The sequence below is a fragment of the Triturus cristatus genome, chromosome 10 (genome assembly GCF_964204655.1).
Source record: "Triturus cristatus chromosome 10, aTriCri1.1, whole genome shotgun sequence".
Taxonomy (NCBI): Eukaryota; Metazoa; Chordata; class Amphibia; order Caudata; family Salamandridae; genus Triturus; species Triturus cristatus.
In genome coordinates this window covers 910,249,989-910,269,832 of record NC_140593.1, presented here as the reverse complement: position 1 = coordinate 910,269,832, position 19,844 = coordinate 910,249,989, and the positions used below count along the sequence as shown (strand labels likewise).

The following is a 19,844-nucleotide window of genomic DNA, read 5'->3' as shown; positions in this document are numbered from 1 at the left end:
AACAGATGGGCCTAGCGCTAGGTGCTGCTGTCCAACACATCCTCTCTCTCTGGGGAACAAGGACCCGACCGACACACACGGGCTGGTTGCATAAACTATGCTACATCTTAGGCATGGAACGAATTCAAACTTCTCTCACGAACTCAACAAGCACATTCGGGGCCATCTGGCGTCCCTTAGTGTCCCTACTGGCACTGGAAATGAACGAGGGGACCTGTCCGAAATACCTTCGCCTTTTCTGGCTTACAAAGGCTCCGTCTACGCCTGATGCTACATGATCTGCTGTCCAACAATGACTCCTTAGGTAGGGCCCTCTTGGGGTGTATCTTTAACACACCGGTTCGTGGGGGGGGGGGAGTTTAGGGGTAGTTAGACTTTTTGTACCTTTGGATAGGGCCCCGTATCTTGCCATGCCAGCGACTGTCCCCCCGATCACACCACCGGGACATTTCAGGGCTCCTACCTACTTATGTTCACATGGCCAGACTGGAGGGAGGGGGACTGTTTTGAAAACGTGATATGAGACTGCCTGATGTAAGCAATGTACTTTTTCATATGCTTGAAAGTAAATAAAACAAAGTTAACCATAAAATGAGCAAAACGTGTTTGTGTATCTTTATAAACTTTCCAACCATAAAAATGTAAATCAAAAAGCACCCCCTAGAGAGCATCATATTTTAATTATAATATGTACAACTATAGACTTGACCCCTAGTGGCGCTTCAATACATGTACCTTTTATTTAAATATATTTTTTTATTTTAATGATTTTATATCTATTCCCCCAATTTTGCCATGTTTTTTTTTAACATCCCCTGGCTTTATATATGGGCTCCTACTGCTTTGCACTCCAATCCATTCTTGCACACCATTCAGCGATGCGAGGGAGTTCCGGGAAGTTCCTGTATCTGCCAATGTCTCTTTTCGCAATCACAGTTGAATTCCCACCAGAGCTCTCTCCCTCCTGGAGCCACCCACATCATCCAGAATACCCAGTAGGGCAATCAGTTGGGATGGGCCATGAGCCATCTGGTGCAACTAGATTTGTTAATGACTGCATGCCATTGCTGAGTATATCTCATTTCTTCTTCCACATCCCATGCCCACAGGTCCATACGAATCACCAAGGGAAGTGGAACAAATATAATCTGCATAACGCAGAAGGGGCAGTCTGCAAGGATACAGGCATGGTAAGAACATGAACTCTGCAACTCACAAGGGTTTCTCTTTAGCATTCCACCCCCACATTGCAGTTCTATTAAAGAATGCATACAATAGAATGCAATACATGTCCTCAGCTAATTGGTGCATGAAGGGAACGCAATAGGCATCAAAAGCTGCAGTGTTCTCTGCCAGAAGATTCCTGCAGGCCATATTTATTTATTTTGCAGTTTTATATAGCACTCAAGCATTGTGAAGTATTTAAGAATTAACGACAAAGAACAAGCAACGTGATTGAGAAACAGAGGCTTAGGTCAATGCTCAGACATAAATTATAGGTACATATCTTATGATAATACAAGTTTCAGTAGTTATCAAACTGAGATGCACCTTAGTTGTCCAAAAAAGACAGGTGGGTTCAGTTAAGAGGAGTTGATTGAGAATGAAGGAGAGGAAGAGGGATATCATTAAGGTAGAGGTTGGGTTTTTGTGCTGGGTGTCAGCAACACACCATTAAACTCAACTTCAGGGGACCAGGAGGGTGTTGAGGGGGTGATGCAGCACAGTCTCAAAGAGTGACATTTCAGAAGAATATATAACTGCAGGGGAAGAATCACAATAAAGGGCAACATTTCTGTTTCATATGGACATTAAACAGGTGAGTCTTTAGGTACTTTCAGAAAGATAGTAGGGTGGGCTTGGTTCTGTGTTCTGCTGGTAGTGAGCTCCAAAAGAAAGTGGCAGTTCCTGAGAAGGCTTGGTCCTCTAAATCCCCCTTCAGTTTGAGGAGATTGGAAAGGTAGGGAGGTAAATTAAGGTGAATCACCTTGTATGCTTGGCAACCTAGTTTATATTTTATTATTGCTTCCTTAGGAAGATAGTGGAGGTCTGAGAGCTTTTTGGAGTGTTGTGGTCATATTTCCTAGAGGAGGAGAGAAGTAGAATGTAGAATGAAAAACTGCTTTTAGGGGGTTAAGGGTGGAATGTGGAAGACTTGCTACCAAATCAGTTCCCAAATCTAGCCATGATAAGGTTAAGCTGTGGACTGTGGATGTCAGGAGATCAGGTGGTGGAAATTACTTGATTTTCCTCAGAGCTCTTTAGGCATTTTGCTTATATGATGGACTATGGATGAGTGGGATCCAGACTATATCAAGTGATGTTACAGATGGCTAATATGATGGAGAGAAATCCGCTATGTTCAATTGCCCATAGAGTCAGGTTAAAGCTCTTATACGTTCAGCATAGAGCGCAAAGAACATGATTTTATGAGGAAAGTGTGAGGATATGTTCAATCATCCAAGACTGTATTAAAAGCACAGAGCGAAAGGTGGAGTCCAAACAGAAAGGAAGTTTTTAGAACATGTTATTGTATCTCTTGTTTATTCACTGGCATACACAGACTGGGTCCATTTTTAACCAAGCTCCGAAAAACTAGATATTTATTTAAATCTGTTATAAGCTGTATTTATCGAAAAGGGGTCCTCAATGGCTAAGTGACCAAGGTGGTCATCAGCTAGGAGTGCAGATGTTTTTAATTGTATACCTCCCATTGATCCTTAAATGACAGGACTGCAAATGACAGGGCCACAGATGCACTAGCTCACATTTCCCCAACTAATATGAACTTTAAATGGTGTACTACCAGAGTATAGAGTTTTTTTTTACATCAATCTACAAATATATTAAGCACAATTCAGAATGTTAAATCTACAGCAGAAATATCTATACAAATAGATGTACCCCTATGCCTTATGTTTAGGAATAGATCTCTGCCTAATTGCTATTCAGCAAATCTTTGTGCAGATTTACGCCTTATTGTAAGAATACGTGTCTCCACACACTTAAATTACTAGATACTTTGTAGGTGTTTTTTTGGTGTACATCCACCAGATGTAGTTCTACATAGTGTAGGCAGAAGTTTCCACATATGTTATGTAGAATTAGGAATTTAAAAGTATAGGGAACCCAACATCATCTTTAGAAAATAATACATACCAGAAACACATCACAAGGAGAAACACATAAAGACATCCTACTGAATAGGCTCTGCCCATTTCCCCTATTATTGCGAGATGGGACAGCGGACATCAGCTACAGTTGTGGTATGTGGTATGCTGTGTGTGTGTTGTGTATGTGTGTGCATATGTTTTGTCTGTGTGTTGTGTGTGTGTGTTTGGGAGAGGAAAAATGTTATGATGTGTTTTTGTGTGTAGAATGGTGTTAGAACTAAAATGTGTCATGTGTTTTAACATTTAGTAACAATGAACATATTTTTAATTTTTGCAAGTAAATGTAATTGCTATGTTTATATTTTTATAATATGATTATTGAAGGACTTTCCCTAGTAATTAGGAATTGCCAGGGGAATCAATAATAAAATGTTGGATTTCCTGATAGTTCCTCACTTGTGGAGAGTCTTTCAAATAGAGACTTCAGCTGTTTTCAGCAGCTGAAATCTCCACATGAAAGTAAAGGGAGCTGTGGTTTCTGTAGGTCTCATAAATCTGATGGGGCTGCAAATGTTATGTTATGCTATGTTATGTTAATTGCATTTATTATTTGCGTGGATCACCTGCAAATTAGGTTGTTTTTAACTACCCCATAGGAATAGAGAGGCCATATTTGTGAGGGCCTAAAATAGGTAATTTATAGGGAGCTTTTAAAAACACTCTGAACTATGTTTATGCCTAACGCTTGGCATTTGTGTCAATGATGGTTGCTTCCTATTGTGAATCTCAGGTAGTTTCGATTCTCCCCTACGAGGAGTATATGATACTGCATATCTTGGACTTTGACAGAACTGATCCAGTTTCTCAACAGCATTGACCCCAAAATATGTGCCAGAGTCATCAAGTGAAAGGACTACAACTGCTGTATAATTCTAGTAGTACTGGGATTCTTACAAATTCTTACTTCAAACTTAGAAATAACTCTGTGAAAGTATATCTCTGAGTTTTGTTCAGCCTGCCTTTGTGATTCAGATCCAAAGAATGTGAATTTAGACAAAGAACTAAATTCAAGGCCTGAGTACCTCTAAACATTACCAAAATTAAATTATTTTGCATTACATAAATTATTTTTTTTTGCTCTGAATCAGGGATATCTTCATTATCATCAATGTTTACAGCAGGCAGTTGCCCATAAACAATACATCTCAATAAAACATTCATACAAAGGCGCAAACCTGGGGATAATGAAGAGCACTATAGCCAGGATAAGACGAAGGTGGTATAAACGTATGCCATGTGGTCACTGTTCCTCAATCAACAAAGCACTAACTGTTACATCAGATAACGGTAATATCACAGGATGTATAGAAGTACACCATCTATAAAAATATACTCTGGAATGGCATAACATCAGCTTAAAAGTGCCATATTTAATGTTTCATTATAAACCACAATAAATTGAAAATGAAAAAGAATATTTATATATGATCTAACGTCACAAACTGCCAGATTAATTCAAAAGCAAACACAAAATAAAGGATATCATTACATATCGGTATAACTGAGGAAGATCTCTCACGTACACGCACATAGATACGCACGCATTTCAAGGTATTTCTTTTTCTATACACAGTACTGTAAATATCAATACAGGAAAGTCCAGTTTAGAGAGAAGGAACAATGATTGTCAGGTTATGGGAAAGTTATGAACAATGGCTGAGCCATGTTGTTTTAAGAAGAGGTTAAAATGTGCAGTCTGTTTAGACGTTCTCTTGTGACTCTTGTAACTGAGGATATGTATATAATGACATAGATATGTTTTTTCCCCATTAGAAGCTCAATTTCCAAGTGGCATATTTGCAATCCTTAATCTGGCTTACAACATGTAGGGTTGCTGTAGCTCAAGCACTGATAGTTGGGTCCCCTTTACATTTCATAAGGCAGTTATTGATTTGGCAGGTTGGTAATACCCTCACCCTACATCTTGGTGTCTGACACGTTGTTCCAGTAAGCAGATGTAACCCGAACAATAGCTTGACCGGTCATCTCAGTTAGTAATTTTGAGCTCCTGCATCTACATACAGATGGATTTGGCTCAATATAAAAAGTAAAGTGTTAGCTGCCAGGTTACTAAAAAATCAATGACGGTATCCTTATGTGGTAGTCTAGCCAGATCGCAGTCCAAAGCATTATAGTTAATTAAGCCAAAAGCAAAGCTATATATGCAAGGCCAATATTGGGTTCCCCAAGGGACGAGATAGTAGCAATCAATATTTTCATGCACAATTAGTTTATAGACGTTACTACACCACAATATTCTGCACCATATATGGCTATCCACCACTCAATTTACTTTCATATTTCACTATACTAATTCACCACTAATTTTTATCAGTTCTGAAGAAGCATGCTACTCGCCAAAAAAGCCCTTCAAACCCTCATCAGGGGTAGCAAGCGCTATATAAATGAAAATCTTTTCCCCTCTTCTATTCCTCCACTATCCTTCTCAATCCAAATAACGTACTAAGATTTCCACCACTCAAATTACTTTCATTTTTTAATATGCTAATTCCCCACTAATCCTTTATGGGTTCCAGAGTAGCGTGCTACTTGCCGAAAAAGTGCTTTGATACCTTGTCAGGAGTAGTAAGCGCTATATAAATGCAAATGCAATTACAATTACAATGATTGTCTTATTGCTAGTTTGCCACATACCACATGCAGATAAATTACAGGAAAAAATAGAAAATAATAAAACACATCATCAAAGAAGAACAATACAAAGTTGAGAACACCATCTAGGAATGAGCACCGCAAAATGGAAAGGTATGAAATGCTGGCTCTTTGAAATCATTGCGTCCAGAGACTAAGAAATATCCTTCTGGGAACTTCTCTGAATCATCTAATCATTTGACACAGAATTGCTGTTCAAGTTGTAAACAGCTTGTAAAAAGGATATAAAACAGACATGTAATGAGACAATACATCACCAAGAATAATAAGGAACCCAATTATCCTTACCTCAAACAGAAGATTGAGTGCATCTTCCTCGTGGCGGGTCAGATGGGTGGACAAACCTTTAACGAAAACACCACGCGAGTCATCCGCAATGGCTAGTTGTGTGTCTTGGTTTATGACTACGTCTGGCATGGTGGAAAGAAGGTCAAACAGGTTTTCATTGTAGATTTCCAAGTAGGAAATTCGCACAGTGACTGCTTGCTCTGGGCGGTTCTCAATCTCTCGAAACACCTGCACAGTAGATCAGAAGAATATATGGTCACATATTTTCTGTAGGATTCATCCAATAGACATGCATTATTAAAATATGAGGTGTGATTGATAAGCCCAAAAAATATTTACATTTACTGTTCTGAATTAACCAAGTGCATTTGAAAGTTTTAGAAACATCACATGGCAAAAGAGTTATTTTGCCGAATAATATGCTGGCATAAATGGCTCGCCAGCTACAATTGCACAAAGATTTGGATTGCTGGACTTTCAGATGATGTACTTCATAGAGGTCCTATGATAACTCATTTCAGTACCTGATTAGCAACATTTTAATCACATTTACAAATGCATAATTGAGGCAGCCTAAAGGTATGAGGGTGCATTATAAATTTACCATAACACATGATATGGCAATATTCTAAGGACTCATGGCCTGTTCCTTTCTTTGGTGTATTTGGACTTCGGAATCTACATGAGGTTGCACTGGCAATTATAAAAGTCATTTCATCAGTTCATTATACTGGCATTGCCTCTGAAAAAGTAGAAAACTTTTGTCCTTCTTTCTAACCAAATACTGTAGTACCTGCTGTAATGTGCGAGGGATGATTCCGCGATGCTTGTAGTGCTCTGTTGCACCCGTCATGGTGAATGTTTTTCCAGCTCCCGTTTGTCCATAACACATTATAGTACCTAGAAATACATAAATAACGTATCTTTATTCAAGGAACAGGCCAACGTTTGGCTTCACATTATAACAATACGGAACAATAACTAGTTCTCACAGTAAGCCTATCTTCTCGAAAGTCCTACGGTGGAAGATGTAGAGTCACTGAGGTTTGGATACTTGCGAGGAGAAATCACATGGAATGTCCAAAGATGGTGTCTTTGATGGTCACAGAATGGTAGTATACTGAGATTGTCTGTGGTTAGACAAGGTCAACACAGGTACAGACCTCGATCTTAATTTTCATGTGCAGGGTATCTCCACTAACATGGGGGTCACATTATTGTTTGCACTGGAAAAAAGTAACAGATCGAATTCTAAATATCTAGAACTCAATCTGTTACTTATTTAAATAGCTAGAGGTATTGATAAAGCTAGAGGTATTGATAAAGAATACAGCACATAAACACAGAAAAGTAGATCCACTCTATTTCTGACGCTCATCTAGGAAAGGTGTCCCAGATATCCGTGACAGAGGCTGGTCAAAGATCCCCAAATGTTTCATTCTTGGCAGCATTTGCTGTGAAATCACATGTCATTTCTATAAAAATGTTTAATGAAGGAAGAGCACTTGGATCAGGGGAGAGAACTATATAGAATGAAGAAAGCATGGATGCAAGAAAAATATGTTTAAAAAATCACACTGCATCTTAAAACCCCAGCTGACATCATCAAAAAGCACCATTCTATAATGCCTATTGTTGATGACTACAGTTTATCAAGGGAGGGAAGTAGTAGTGATGTTGTTGATGAATGGCAGGGTAGATGGAACTGTTTTATCTCTACACTGGATTGCCCTTTTAAATCACATTTTCGAACCTAAAAATACTAAAGTAAAGAAGGACAATTCACATCATACTCCTCAAAAAGGCATTTTATTCCTACTTGTCAAAAGTGGGGAGTAAATTCTCTCACCACATATGAATCCCTATCAGTAATAAACAAGCCTGCTTTCCTCCATTCAGTATTATGTCAATGGAGATTTTAATGGTGCCAGAAGCCAGTCTATGGTAACAGCTTCAAAGCACTTATGACAAGATGTACGAAGGCTTTTTGCAGTTGCAAAGGGAGTGATGTGCAGAATTGGGCAGTATGAGACCGCAAAAGGCCCTTTTGGTATGTAAGAAAACCAAATCGCGATTTGGTAACACTTTATCGGATCATAATTTGGGTTTGCATCTACATAACAAATCTGTATTTGTAAGGGGCGTGTTTAGGGCATCTCTTCCAAATTCCTATTCGCAATGAGGTGTATAAATGTTTGGCAAACAAAATCGAGTCATAAAACATTAATGTTTTACCGACTACTGAAAGGTAGTGGTAAGGCATTCGTAAGCGGGAAGGGATCCTGAAGGGACCCCTTCCCTTTTGTGAATGCTGAGAAAAAACTGACGAGGAGGCAGTGGTCCTATAGACCACCGTCTAATCTTAAAACATGTTAGTTAAATATTTAGTTTTTAAATGCATCCCATATTCCTTTACGGAAAATGGGCTCCATTAAAAAAAAAAGGATTTCCTTAATAAAAATGATTTCCTTATTTAAAAGCAATTGCAGACATAGTGGTATGGTGACCTCATCGGGCCACAAGCCTGTGATGGCATGGACTCGTAGTGGGTTGCAATTTGTGACCTATCTCACTGACATTCATGAGGTAAGTTGAACTGCAATCCACTATGAATTGAGTTTTTGCAACTTGACCTATTAGTATGTAGGTTGGTTCGCAAATACGGAATGGATTTGGTAAAGGTCAGTGCCAAATTTGCGATTACTTTTATTGACCCCATTCTGTGTACATCTGGCCATTAATAATATACTCTTGGAATGGAGCTGGGGTCTACCACCAAGGGCTTATTTAAGTTCAGATCACTGACAAACAGACTCTCTGCAGAGGTAAGTGCATTTTTCCTTCATTTTCAAAGGTGAGTCCAACACTGCCAGCAAGCACACGTGCTTTAAAGCAGTCCACGCCTTATCACCCTTATGAACACATTTACATGCAGCACCTTCCTTTTCGATAAACTACAAAACTTGTTATCGATAGGAGAGATTAACTTTACCATTGTAACCATCCAAAGCTTTTGACACAATGCTCTTGGCCACTGCTTCGTAGACATCTTCTTGCGATGCATTATGAAGGAAGCCATCGAGTTTGAATGACCAATCTTGACGCTTGTTATTAACAACATCATTCTTGTGGTCTCTCTTAAGGTGGATGTCAATGGTCTAAAGCACGTGAAAAAAGAAAACTCGTATATTTGGTTAAATAACACAGACATTCAAACATAACAGTCAGGGCACAGCAGTCAGCAGCACCAAGGACATGTCCAGTGATTCCTTCATAGTCATTCACCTATTCTTCCATCAAACAAATATCTGCAAACTAGACTAAGCTGTACAGCCCCTCCTTCTGAACTCGGAACTCTCCCTACTCCATGTAGCAAAGTAAAAAACTTGGGAGTAATCGTTGACACTAGACTATCCTTTGAAGGTCAGATAAATCATATCACATGTTCCTGCTTCTACATTTTGAAAATTCTTAGAAAAGTCCTGCCCTATGTTCCAATGACCTTGCAAAAAGCTGCAGTTACTGCTCTCATGTCCTCCAAATTGGATTACTGCGATGAGCTTTTCACCAACATTCAAAAACATTTTCAGAATAAGCTGCAAAGGCTGCAAAACGCAGCAACACGATTACTGCAGGCCATTTCCAGACATAAATCTGCATCTCAAGCCCTGGTGCAGCTACACTGGCTTACTGTTAGAAAGCACATCCAGTTCAAGGCTCCCCGCATAGCCTTCAAAGCGTTACAAGGCCTTGGTCCAGCTTATCAGACAGAACTCTTTCAACAGTACATTCCAACACGATCTCTTCGTTCTTCCACCAGTGGAAACCTCAGAGTTCCTGAATTTAAACGAGTCAACGGGCCGGAGGAGCTTCGTAACCTGCATTGCGAAGCTGTGGAACTCGCTCCCCACAGAAATAAAAAATAAAACGAATTGTTTGGAATTAAGGAAAAGTTTTAAAACCTGGCTATTCATTAATTAGTCCACTTTCTTTTGACTTCTTAAGCAAAGTCTTTCAGCCAGGTTCAGCGCCTAGAAACCTCCAGGTAAGAGTTGCATTTTAGAAATCCGATTTCCATTTGATTTAAACGGATGCACAAACAGAGTTCTCTGATCCTGCACTCCAGTCAAAACTACATTGTCAATAAGAATGAATCAAACAGTAGTTGAATTCTATGTCAAAGCCTCTGATTGGCCAGCACCTGCAATAAACCCCAATGGGCTCCGCCTTCTTTGCCGCTCACTCATTCACTATCACTGCATGAACCTGAGGGAGCAGTGGAGCAAGATTAGTCACTCACTCATTCACTACCACTGCACATCCCTGGAAAGTATTGGAGCCATGAAGTGTCTACCCGAGAGATGACAAGCCAACTGACAATTGTGCAACATATCTATTTTAAATTAACAAACTCCACTTCCCAATAAACACTACATGCAACAATGCATTCACATATGCCAATGAGTAATTTAAAAAGTGTCATTTTCTATATTTCATTGCAGCCACAGACATAATGAAACAGTTGGGATGCAATCCAATGTTCAGCTCCTGTTCCTCAATAAAAGGATGGGATCCATTATGGGTAATACACAGATTCGGTAATTACATTGTCCCAATCAGAAGGCGCATTAGTATACCCTATTTACAGTTTAACCTCATTAATGAGGAATACCTAACTTGCGGAAATTATGTTTAAACAACTGTTTTTTAGGTTAGTAGCAAAGCAAAATGTTAATATGTTGTAATGTGGCATTGCAGTATCCGTGAATATCCACTGACCGGGGTCAAAGGTTGGTGATAGGATTAATGCTCATCTAACTAGTTATTGCTGCCCTCTAATTGATGACCTACGTCCTACGTGTACACCAACAATATTCTAGGATTCACATAACTAATATGAGATACGCGTCTACATCGGCTATACGTTTGTTTTCCCATCAAACTATTGCAATACAAACTCAGAGCAAAGCTTGAATTGTCTACAACAGTGTTGTTGTAACGCCCTGAACGTCTCAGGATCGTTTAACAGACACGATAATGAGGACGCAACCACTTGTGAAGGGTTAGTTATTTTAATGAAGGCAAAAACAATACAACGAATAAACAAAAGTTATAGTCACTGGAATCCTCCAGGCTAAGTACGTTACCAGCCCACAGCACGGATGGTCCTAACCGTCCTCTGCATATACGCCGATCCCGGCGTATGCCAACAGAGGGCAGAAATGAAATGGCCGACAATGCCAATCGGTAGGCTGTGAGGGGCACGAAGAGTGTTGGGGAGAATCGAGGAGTCAGGGAAACACCCAGCCGGGGTCTCTACCTGAAGGGAGCAGTCGCTCAACCTCTTCCTCAGACTGCACCGGGACGCGGAGTCACCTCCTGGTGATGCGTCACCGATACCCCAATCAAAAGCAAGAAGACTGAACCGAGAGCAGCCGCTCGATCGATCCTGTGGACTTCCGAGTCTGTAACGCGGCAAACACCTCCTGGTGTGCGTTACAGCTGGCAGTCCCTGTATCTCTGGTCGGGCTGGGAGTTACGACTCCAACCAGCAAAAGCGCCACTGCGCTTTGACTCGGCCGAGTCAAAAAGCGAAGCTCAATGGTTGACCGGTAGAGCTTCCGGGTCCTTCACAGGTGACGATGGGGCAAGACACGGCCCAGGGAGTAACGACTCGACCTACCTCCGTTCTTGCCTTACTGGAGCACCACTCCGGAACACTGCTCTTCACGAAGCAGGTACGTCGGTGTAAATACAATATCCGACAGCGTTGTACCTCCCGGTTCCTCCCTTTATAGGGCGTGTTTTCCTTGAGTTATGTAACAGCTCTCCTGTTTACATAAGGGCGTGTTTTCCCTTGAGTTATGTAACAGCTCTCCTGTTTACATAAGGGCGTGTTTTCCTTGAGTTATGTAACAGCTCTCCTGTTTACATAAGGGCGTGTTTTCTCTTGAGTTATGTAACAGCTCTCCTGTTTACATAAGGGCGTGTTTTCCTTGAGTTATGTAACAGCTCTCCTGTTTACATAACCTCTCAACCGCTAAGCATCCTGGGAGATGTAGTCCGTTTACGCTGGTTACCGTTTTCCTCCCCTCGCATGACAGGAATTCTTGACAGTTGTTCATTTGCTTTATAGCTTTAATGGATGCAAGATCTAAACTCAAGACTCTCACAAGATTTTTAATGTGGCTGACAAAGGGGCGTCCATTTCAAAGAAAGGATTTAGAAATTTGCGTGGTTGTGAAATCTACAGAGACAAAACTTCTCAGCCCTTCTGGTCCTCTAAATATGGGGCACTGTGAAAGGAAGATCTAAAATATGGAAAGCCATCCATCCTCTTTGAATTAAAGATTTGGTCATGGAATGCGCTATTGCTATTCCAGAAACAATATTATGGCAATTCTGGCTCTTTGCTCTGACCTTACAAGTGCTTTACAGTGAGTGTCTAAGGCCTTTTTGAATTTTGTTACTGAGGCTGTCCCCTCCCTTAGTTGGTTGCAGAATAGTTCTGTGCATTCATCACCACTTCCAACTAGAAAGCTAGCTAGCCTCATGGTCCATTGATGCAGGCCACATGTCCCCAAGAATATGCTAATCTCCTCTTCTATATTTAAACCCTTGCAGAACTTTTTTTGATAAAGCTCTTTATTGATGTTACAGTTTCCAACAGCATTGTACAAGCATATCTGAAAAAAGGGACCAGCATCATGGATCAAGCGCCTCCCTGCAACAGTTACAACGGGGAGAAGTCCACAGCACACAATTAATTCCTAGCATATCTTTTCGTAAGTTTCCTAAAGTGTAATGTGTAGTGATCTTGTATCTCTTCTCTGTTCGCAGGGCCATACCCGTGTTCTTCCGTGTTTTTTTCGCCTGCCCCTCCCTTTTTGGAGGCTATATTTCCCATTTATTTTCCTTCACCACCCATTCACACTTCATCCTTTAGGAGATATAGCCTCCAGAACTGAACACAAATCTCCAAACAGTGTGGCCCTCTCAACTGGATGCAATACTCATGGGGACTCAGCAATGATTTATACTGTGGTAATATAGCTTGCTGCTCTTCCTAGTTAAGCCTCTCCTTTGTACTAACATGTACGACTGGTCAAATGCTTTGCCTTGTCGTACTTGTTTAAAACATTGTGGCTTTTGGACAGTGCTTAATTTGAGCCGGTGGCTACAGGTAAGGCCACTGACACTCATTTTTGGGCGCATGCACTTTTTTCCCTCAACCAACTTTGATCCAGAGCAAGAGAGGGAAAAACACAAAACGGGGAAAGATAAAGTTGTAAAAACAGTGATAAGGAGAGAAATAACCTGCAAGAGTGTGATAAGGAGGGATGGAGTGGTTTAAAGAAGCATGCAAGAAGAATCAAGATTATGTATCACCCGACTTTCGATAACACCGGCAGCAGGGTTCTGAAGAAAACTTTGGTCCCCATCTCTTATTCTTTTACAAATGACGCACTGCTGTTCGAAAAGATGAATCCAAAATGGCTCTCCAGATGGATGGACTCTAAACTCAGTCCGCCATCTTGTAGAGTCAACAATGGGTCCTCCATGGCAAAAAAGCACACTTCTGCACTTGGTAGCATTGAATGGCAGTATTTAAAAATATGTGGTACCGGCTAGGAGTAGATAACGAGTGCCTCCTTAAACTGCAGCCCCGGTACAACTATCTGTTGCACTTATAAAAGCTGTGTTAAAATTATTATCCTCTATATTTCCCCCACTTTTAATGTTTACACGTAAGACCTGAAGAATGCTCCAAAATCCACGCTGTGCCCCACTTTTCGGGCAAAGCTCATGATTTGGTGCTCTTTATCATTCTCCCCTGGTGAAGTCCGAACCCTTGGTATTATAGGTTTCCCCAGCGCCATTAACAGCACCAAATTAACTAGAGCACTCCTAAACGAGGGCCCAGAAGCCATTTGTTTTCCACACTTTGCAGGAAAACGTCGCGCTTCGACTGCTTCCATTAGCTGCAGTGCTGAAGCCGCTCATTCAAAGACACTCAAAGAAGAGGCGCCACTGGGCAGGAAAAAAACTTAGAGGTCCTGTTGAGAAACGCCTTGTATACTGTTTTCCACCCATTCCTTCTCCATGATCTTGCACTTCTTTAACCCCCAGCAGCATAGCAAGTGTGTCATTACCAGCTCACACCCTTCCAGCCTACCAGTGAAATACCCAATGCCCGGTGGGCAGTCCAGCCTTGATGACCCTAACACAAGCAATGAAAATGCCCTCCTCGCCCCCAGGTTCAGAAGATAAAAATAGAGCACTCTTACTGGAGTGTATTGGGTCCCTTAAATCACCCGGTGCCAGCGTACCTGCCGCACTGTTACAGCTACGCCCTCACCCCCAATAACTAGGGTAAAGTTGAGATGAGGGATTCGGCTGTGCGTTGCTGATTTTGAAATGTATCAATGGAAATTTTAAAAAAAGAGCCACGTAAGAGTTAAAAATAAACAGGGTGAACAAATAAGCACAGATACAGTAGCATACTTTACCTTGTTGTCTGTCCCGACCTTGATGATTTCTTGCGCGAACTCAGGCGTGGGTCTGACTCGGACAAAAACATTGATGTTGCTGTTTTTGACACTCATGACTTAGAAAAAGAAAAGAAACTAAGTGTAAATAAAATGTGAGGCTATTTACATCATTTTTAGGTCTGATGTTTGTCAAGGCCTTTTTATTTTACTAAAATGAATTGTATAATATACCTACAGGGGCTTTAAGCCAGCCCTCTTCATCCAAGAGGGCTGTTATTGTGCCATTCACTGTTTTTTTTTTTTTTTACTCACTGCAGCATACAGGGTGGAACAATGGGACAGCCAATTTAGCCATTGGCAAACTTCACTATGAGTGTCCTTTCACACAGAGCACCTACGCACACAAAGTAGTTTCCTTCAGTGCATGGTCTACTACAGCAATTTGTACCTTTAGTGACCAAAACAGTATTTTTACTTTAAATCAATTTTGTTAGATTGATGAAAGCCAGGTAGCTTCCCCAACAATAAAGTTTTATAAGAATCAAGAAAAAAACAAAAACAAGTGTTTACAAAGCAAGAAGGTGATATTCAACCCCAGAACTATTGGCTTTGCCAATACTTGTTTCAAACATGTTAGATAAAAATGAACTGCAATGCAAAAATGAAAAAGTTCAACTGGCACATCACAGAATAAGGGACGCAAGGAGGCTCAGACGAGAAAGGTGGTAGGCGTGGAGGCATGTGAGACAGGTACGTATGTGAATCCCAATCTCTAGAAAATTGTAATATTACAACAATAAATAAAATCATATTTACTATTAACAGATATCATTTTTTAAGAAAATAAGTTCTTAAATTAAGGCGATAAAAATAATGTTTTTTTCAAAAGGATGACCAGCGGAGGTCTGATAAACAAAGACCGTGGCATGTTCATCAGTCCAAGTTGGCAGCCTTAAAAATGTGTGCAGACACCGCCAGGGCTAAAACAATGAAAAAGTAAGGGGGTGGACATGGTGGGGATTAGGTTCCTGTCAGTTACTGCACTTACTGATATGTTTCCCAGGAAATGCTAAGCACATTGAATACCCTTAGGACTTATGGTGAAATCCTTTGTTTTGTAGTGAGAGGTCAGCGTCAAATGCATTTTCTTATTTAGCATTTTATATATATACTTTTTACAAACAATCCTTCTGAAAATTTTCTTCTATAGAAAATCTATGCATGTGCATTCATAGGCAAGAATCAATCCCTGAAGCACGTCCATGTTTCTATAGCACATACTGGGAACCTTTAGACCAGAACATTGATAGTTAATCCAAACAAAAAACTAGGGAGAAAAGACAGGGATAGTACACAATGTTGTATTTGTGATAACAGATTAGAAATGGCTCTGAAATCATGGAGTCCCCAGGTCTCATATTTGTCCCTGATACTATTCATTGTGAATGTACATCCATTCCATAACTAACATAATTAAGTGTGAAATTTCACGCTTACCACCTACAGCTAAATGTAATACAGGATGCAGCGCAACTGGCTAAAATTAATTGATGCAAACAAAAAAAACAATTGGTCCTCTTTGCCACATCTAAAAGACACATTTTCTTATTTAAGCTCAATAAATCCCTACACTACTATCTGTTACTAGCTCCTCATATCATTGTTTAAAATTGCTGAAAGAATTAGTCTTTCCTAGGACAATTTGGCCACCACTGCTCGAGCAACAACTTGACCCAAACTGGATGATTCCACAGTCTGTGGTATCACCGGTAAACATCCCCAGTCACTGCCCCCCCCCCCCCCCCACCACAGGGGCAGGAAGACTGATACTGTTGGAGTACAGGGAACAAGGGCCAGCTCCCCTTCTACAAAGAAATCCTGGTGTCTAGTGGAATCACCAGGGGATCACATCTCACTGTGATTGTCTGGTGCTTTGTAGAGAAAGGGAGGTATAGTTGGAAAGCTGAGTTTCTCAGGTTTTCAATGATACCTCCTTTTTGGAACAATTCTCTAGGAGCGCAGAGAACAAGGCTGTTTTCAGCTCCTTCCCACTCCCAGGGAAACCAGAAAGCGGTCTCTTGGGTGCTAGTCCTGCCAATGACATAGTCACACCCCCCTGGGCCAGAGCGAGAGAGTTTCCCACTCCAGCCCGGGAGTGGGGGGGTGCTCACTGAAGCAGCACACAACAGTTTCTGCGATGGTGCTAAGCTTGTGGACGTTTTGATACAGCAACTATTTTTAATTTGTCCATCAAAACAGTGGTCTTGTAAGTTTTACCACTCTAATGCATGGCCTCTTAGAGTGTTTCTTAGTTGCAAAGACTGATGGTATTCTGGTGGGGTAAGATCAAATTCACCCTGCTGGTCTACCAAGGTTATAATCCCATACTTTCCACACATATCCACAATTTAGATATACCAGTTAGGTACCAGTTCCTGAAATGATTCAAATTCATCACTACACTCAGGGCCTTACCACATCACAGTGGTGTCCATTGTTTCATCTTTGTCACCCACCCTACAGATTTCAGACCTTCTTTGCTAAGTTTTAATTTCGACGATTATTGTCCTGGGTGGAGATTCAGTCATTGTTCATTCCCAAGTTATGTTCTTTAAACTTGAAACCTAGAAATCTTATATATGGACAGCAAATAAGTCTTGTGGATATACATTCAGTCTGAGGGTCAATCACCATTTCCTAGTCTTACATATTTCCTCTTGCTCAATTTATCAGTCTTCTAGTCCTTAAAATAGTATTACTAATTTGACAATGGAAATAACTAGACTTATGTTCTTTTTCATTTATGTGTTTGTTTTTTTGATTAGTTTCAATCAGACTTTACAAAATAACCTTAATCACAAATGACGCATAAAGCAATATGTCAAGAATTCCTGTCATACAAGGGAAACACGCCCTTATGTAAACAGGAGAGCTGTTACATAACTCAAGGAAAACACGCCCTTATGTAAACAGGAGAGCTGTTACATAACTCAAGGGAAACACGCCCTTATGTAAACAGGAGAGCTGTTACATAACTCAAGGAAAACACGCCCTATAAAGGGAGGAACCGGGAGGTACAAGGCTGTCGGATATTGTGTTTACACCGACGTACCTGCTTCGTGAAGAGCAGTGTTCCGGAGTGGTGCTCCAGTAAGGCAAGAACGGAGGTAGGTCGAGTCGTTACTCCCTGGGCCGTGTCTTGCCCCATCGTCACCTGTGAAGGACCCGGAAGCTCTACCGGTCAACCATTGAGCTTCGCTTTTTGACTCGGCTGAGTCCAAGCGCAGTGGCGCTTTTGCTGGTTGGAGTCGTAACTCCCAGCCCGACCAGAGACACAGGGACTGCCAGCTGTAACGCACACCAGGAGGTGTTTGCCGCGTTACAGACTCGGAAGTCCACAGGATCGATCGAGCGGCTGCTCTCGGTTCAGTCTTCTTGCTTGTGATTGGGGTATCGGTGACGCATCACCAGGAGGTGACTCCGCGTCCCGGTGCAGTCTGAGGAAGAGGTTGAGCGGCTGCTCCCTTCAGGTAGAGACCCCGGCTGGGTGTTGCCCTGACTCCTCGATTCTCCCCAACACTCTTCGTGCCCCTCACAGCCTACCGATTGGCATTGTCGGCCATTTCATTTCTGCCCTCTGTTGGCATACGCCGGGATCGGCGTATATGCAGAGGACGGTTAGGACCATCCGTGCTGTGGGCTGGTAACGTACTTAGCCTGGAGGATTCCAGTGACTATAACTTTTGTTTGTTCTTTGTATTTTATTTGCCTTCATTAAAAGAACTAACCCTTCACAAGTGGTTGCGTCCTCATTGTCGTGTCTGTTAAACGATCCTGAGACGTTCAGGGCGTTACAAAATATCCGACCTTAATAACACTAACTGTCTCCCGGTCGATAACAGACATGGCAATACTTGATGATGTGCTGGCTGCTTTAGCGGCCATGCAAGTTGAAGTGGCTGCCTCTAGGCAAGAAACAGCCGATGTAAAAGCCAGACTGGATGCTATCCAATTGGACCCGCTCACACCCAGCACCTCCCTCACGAACCAGACCCCTGCGGTAGTAGTGGAAATGCCGGTAGCCATCCCCTTGGCAACACCAGAGAGGTACAGTGGGGATCCTAACACAGTGCAGGTATTCCTCACACAAGTGGCGCTACATTTATCGTGCAAACCAAAGGCGTTCCCCACGAGTCAGGCTCGTGTGGCTTTCCTTATATCCTATTTGGCTGGAAACGCGGCACAATGGGCCGTACCTCTGGTGAGCAGGGACGACCCCCTCTTATGTGATTGGGGTGCTTTTCGCGAGGAATTCCTGAAGGTATTCGACAGAAGGGCTGACTCGTACACGGCGGACCGTGAAATGCTTGAGTTGAGACAGGGATCCAACGACCTGGTGCAGTATCTCAACGCGTTCCGAAGGCTGGTTGCGGAAACCAAGTGGCCTGTTGCTAAACAGACGGCGCTCTTCCATCAAGGGCTGTGCGATGAGCTCAAGGACGCCGTGGCTCATATTGACCCTCAACCCAAGACATGTGAGGGCCTTATCAACCTGGTATTACGGCTGGAACATAGGCTAAGTGAAAGAAAGGGGGATCATGGGAGAAAAGGAAAATCCCTTCCATCCTATGTGACGGTGGGAAGTCCTGAAACTTCCACCGCATCCAAGGGAGAACCCATGGACATCAGCGCAATACGAGCGAGCCTCACAGCCACGGAGAAAGAGTCACGCCGTAAACAAGGATTGTGCCTATATTGTGGCAAAAAAGGCCACTACGTACGTGAATGCCCTGCCAAACCGAAGACGTCACGTTATCGGGCCAACCGGTCGGTAACAGCCGTGGTGGACATACCGGCGGAAAACTAGAGGACTCCAAGACCAGAGAAGGGGCATCTCGGAGTCACTCATCCATCCCTTCACTTTCCAACTCGGTCACTAAGGGACAACGACACCTGTTTATCACGGTGCACGTGGGAGTGCATGACCAGTGGATACCCGTTGTGGCCATGGTGGATTCAGGGGCCACTGGCATGTTTATGGACCACAACGAGGCATGCAGGCTAGGGCTAGTGCTTCTTCCCAAAGCAGTACCCGAAGACGTCTATGCGGTAGACGGAAGGCGATTGGTGACGGGGCCCATCGGACAGCACACGGGGGTCCTTCCGATGAGATATGGGAGGAACCATTTGGAACAAATCGATTTTAACATCATCCGAG

General features: G+C 42.0%; 1 protein-coding gene across 2 annotated transcripts in view; it reads right to left on the bottom strand.

The window, feature by feature from the left end:
* The window catches only part of KIF9 (kinesin family member 9), a 567,914-nt gene that overhangs the window by 488,461 nt on the left and 59,609 nt on the right, over positions 1-19,844 (bottom strand). For both annotated transcript variants that reach the window (XM_085630190.1, XM_085630191.1), the window contains exons 2-5: positions 14,645-14,742; positions 9,127-9,292; positions 6,928-7,034; positions 6,135-6,362 (exon numbers count right to left, since the gene is read on the bottom strand). In XM_085630190.1, coding sequence (XP_085486316.1) covers positions 6,135-6,362; positions 6,928-7,034; positions 9,127-9,292; positions 14,645-14,740 — 597 coding nt within the window. In that variant the 5' untranslated portion in view covers positions 14,741-14,742. The remainder of the gene's footprint in view (positions 1-6,134; positions 6,363-6,927; positions 7,035-9,126; positions 9,293-14,644; positions 14,743-19,844) is intronic.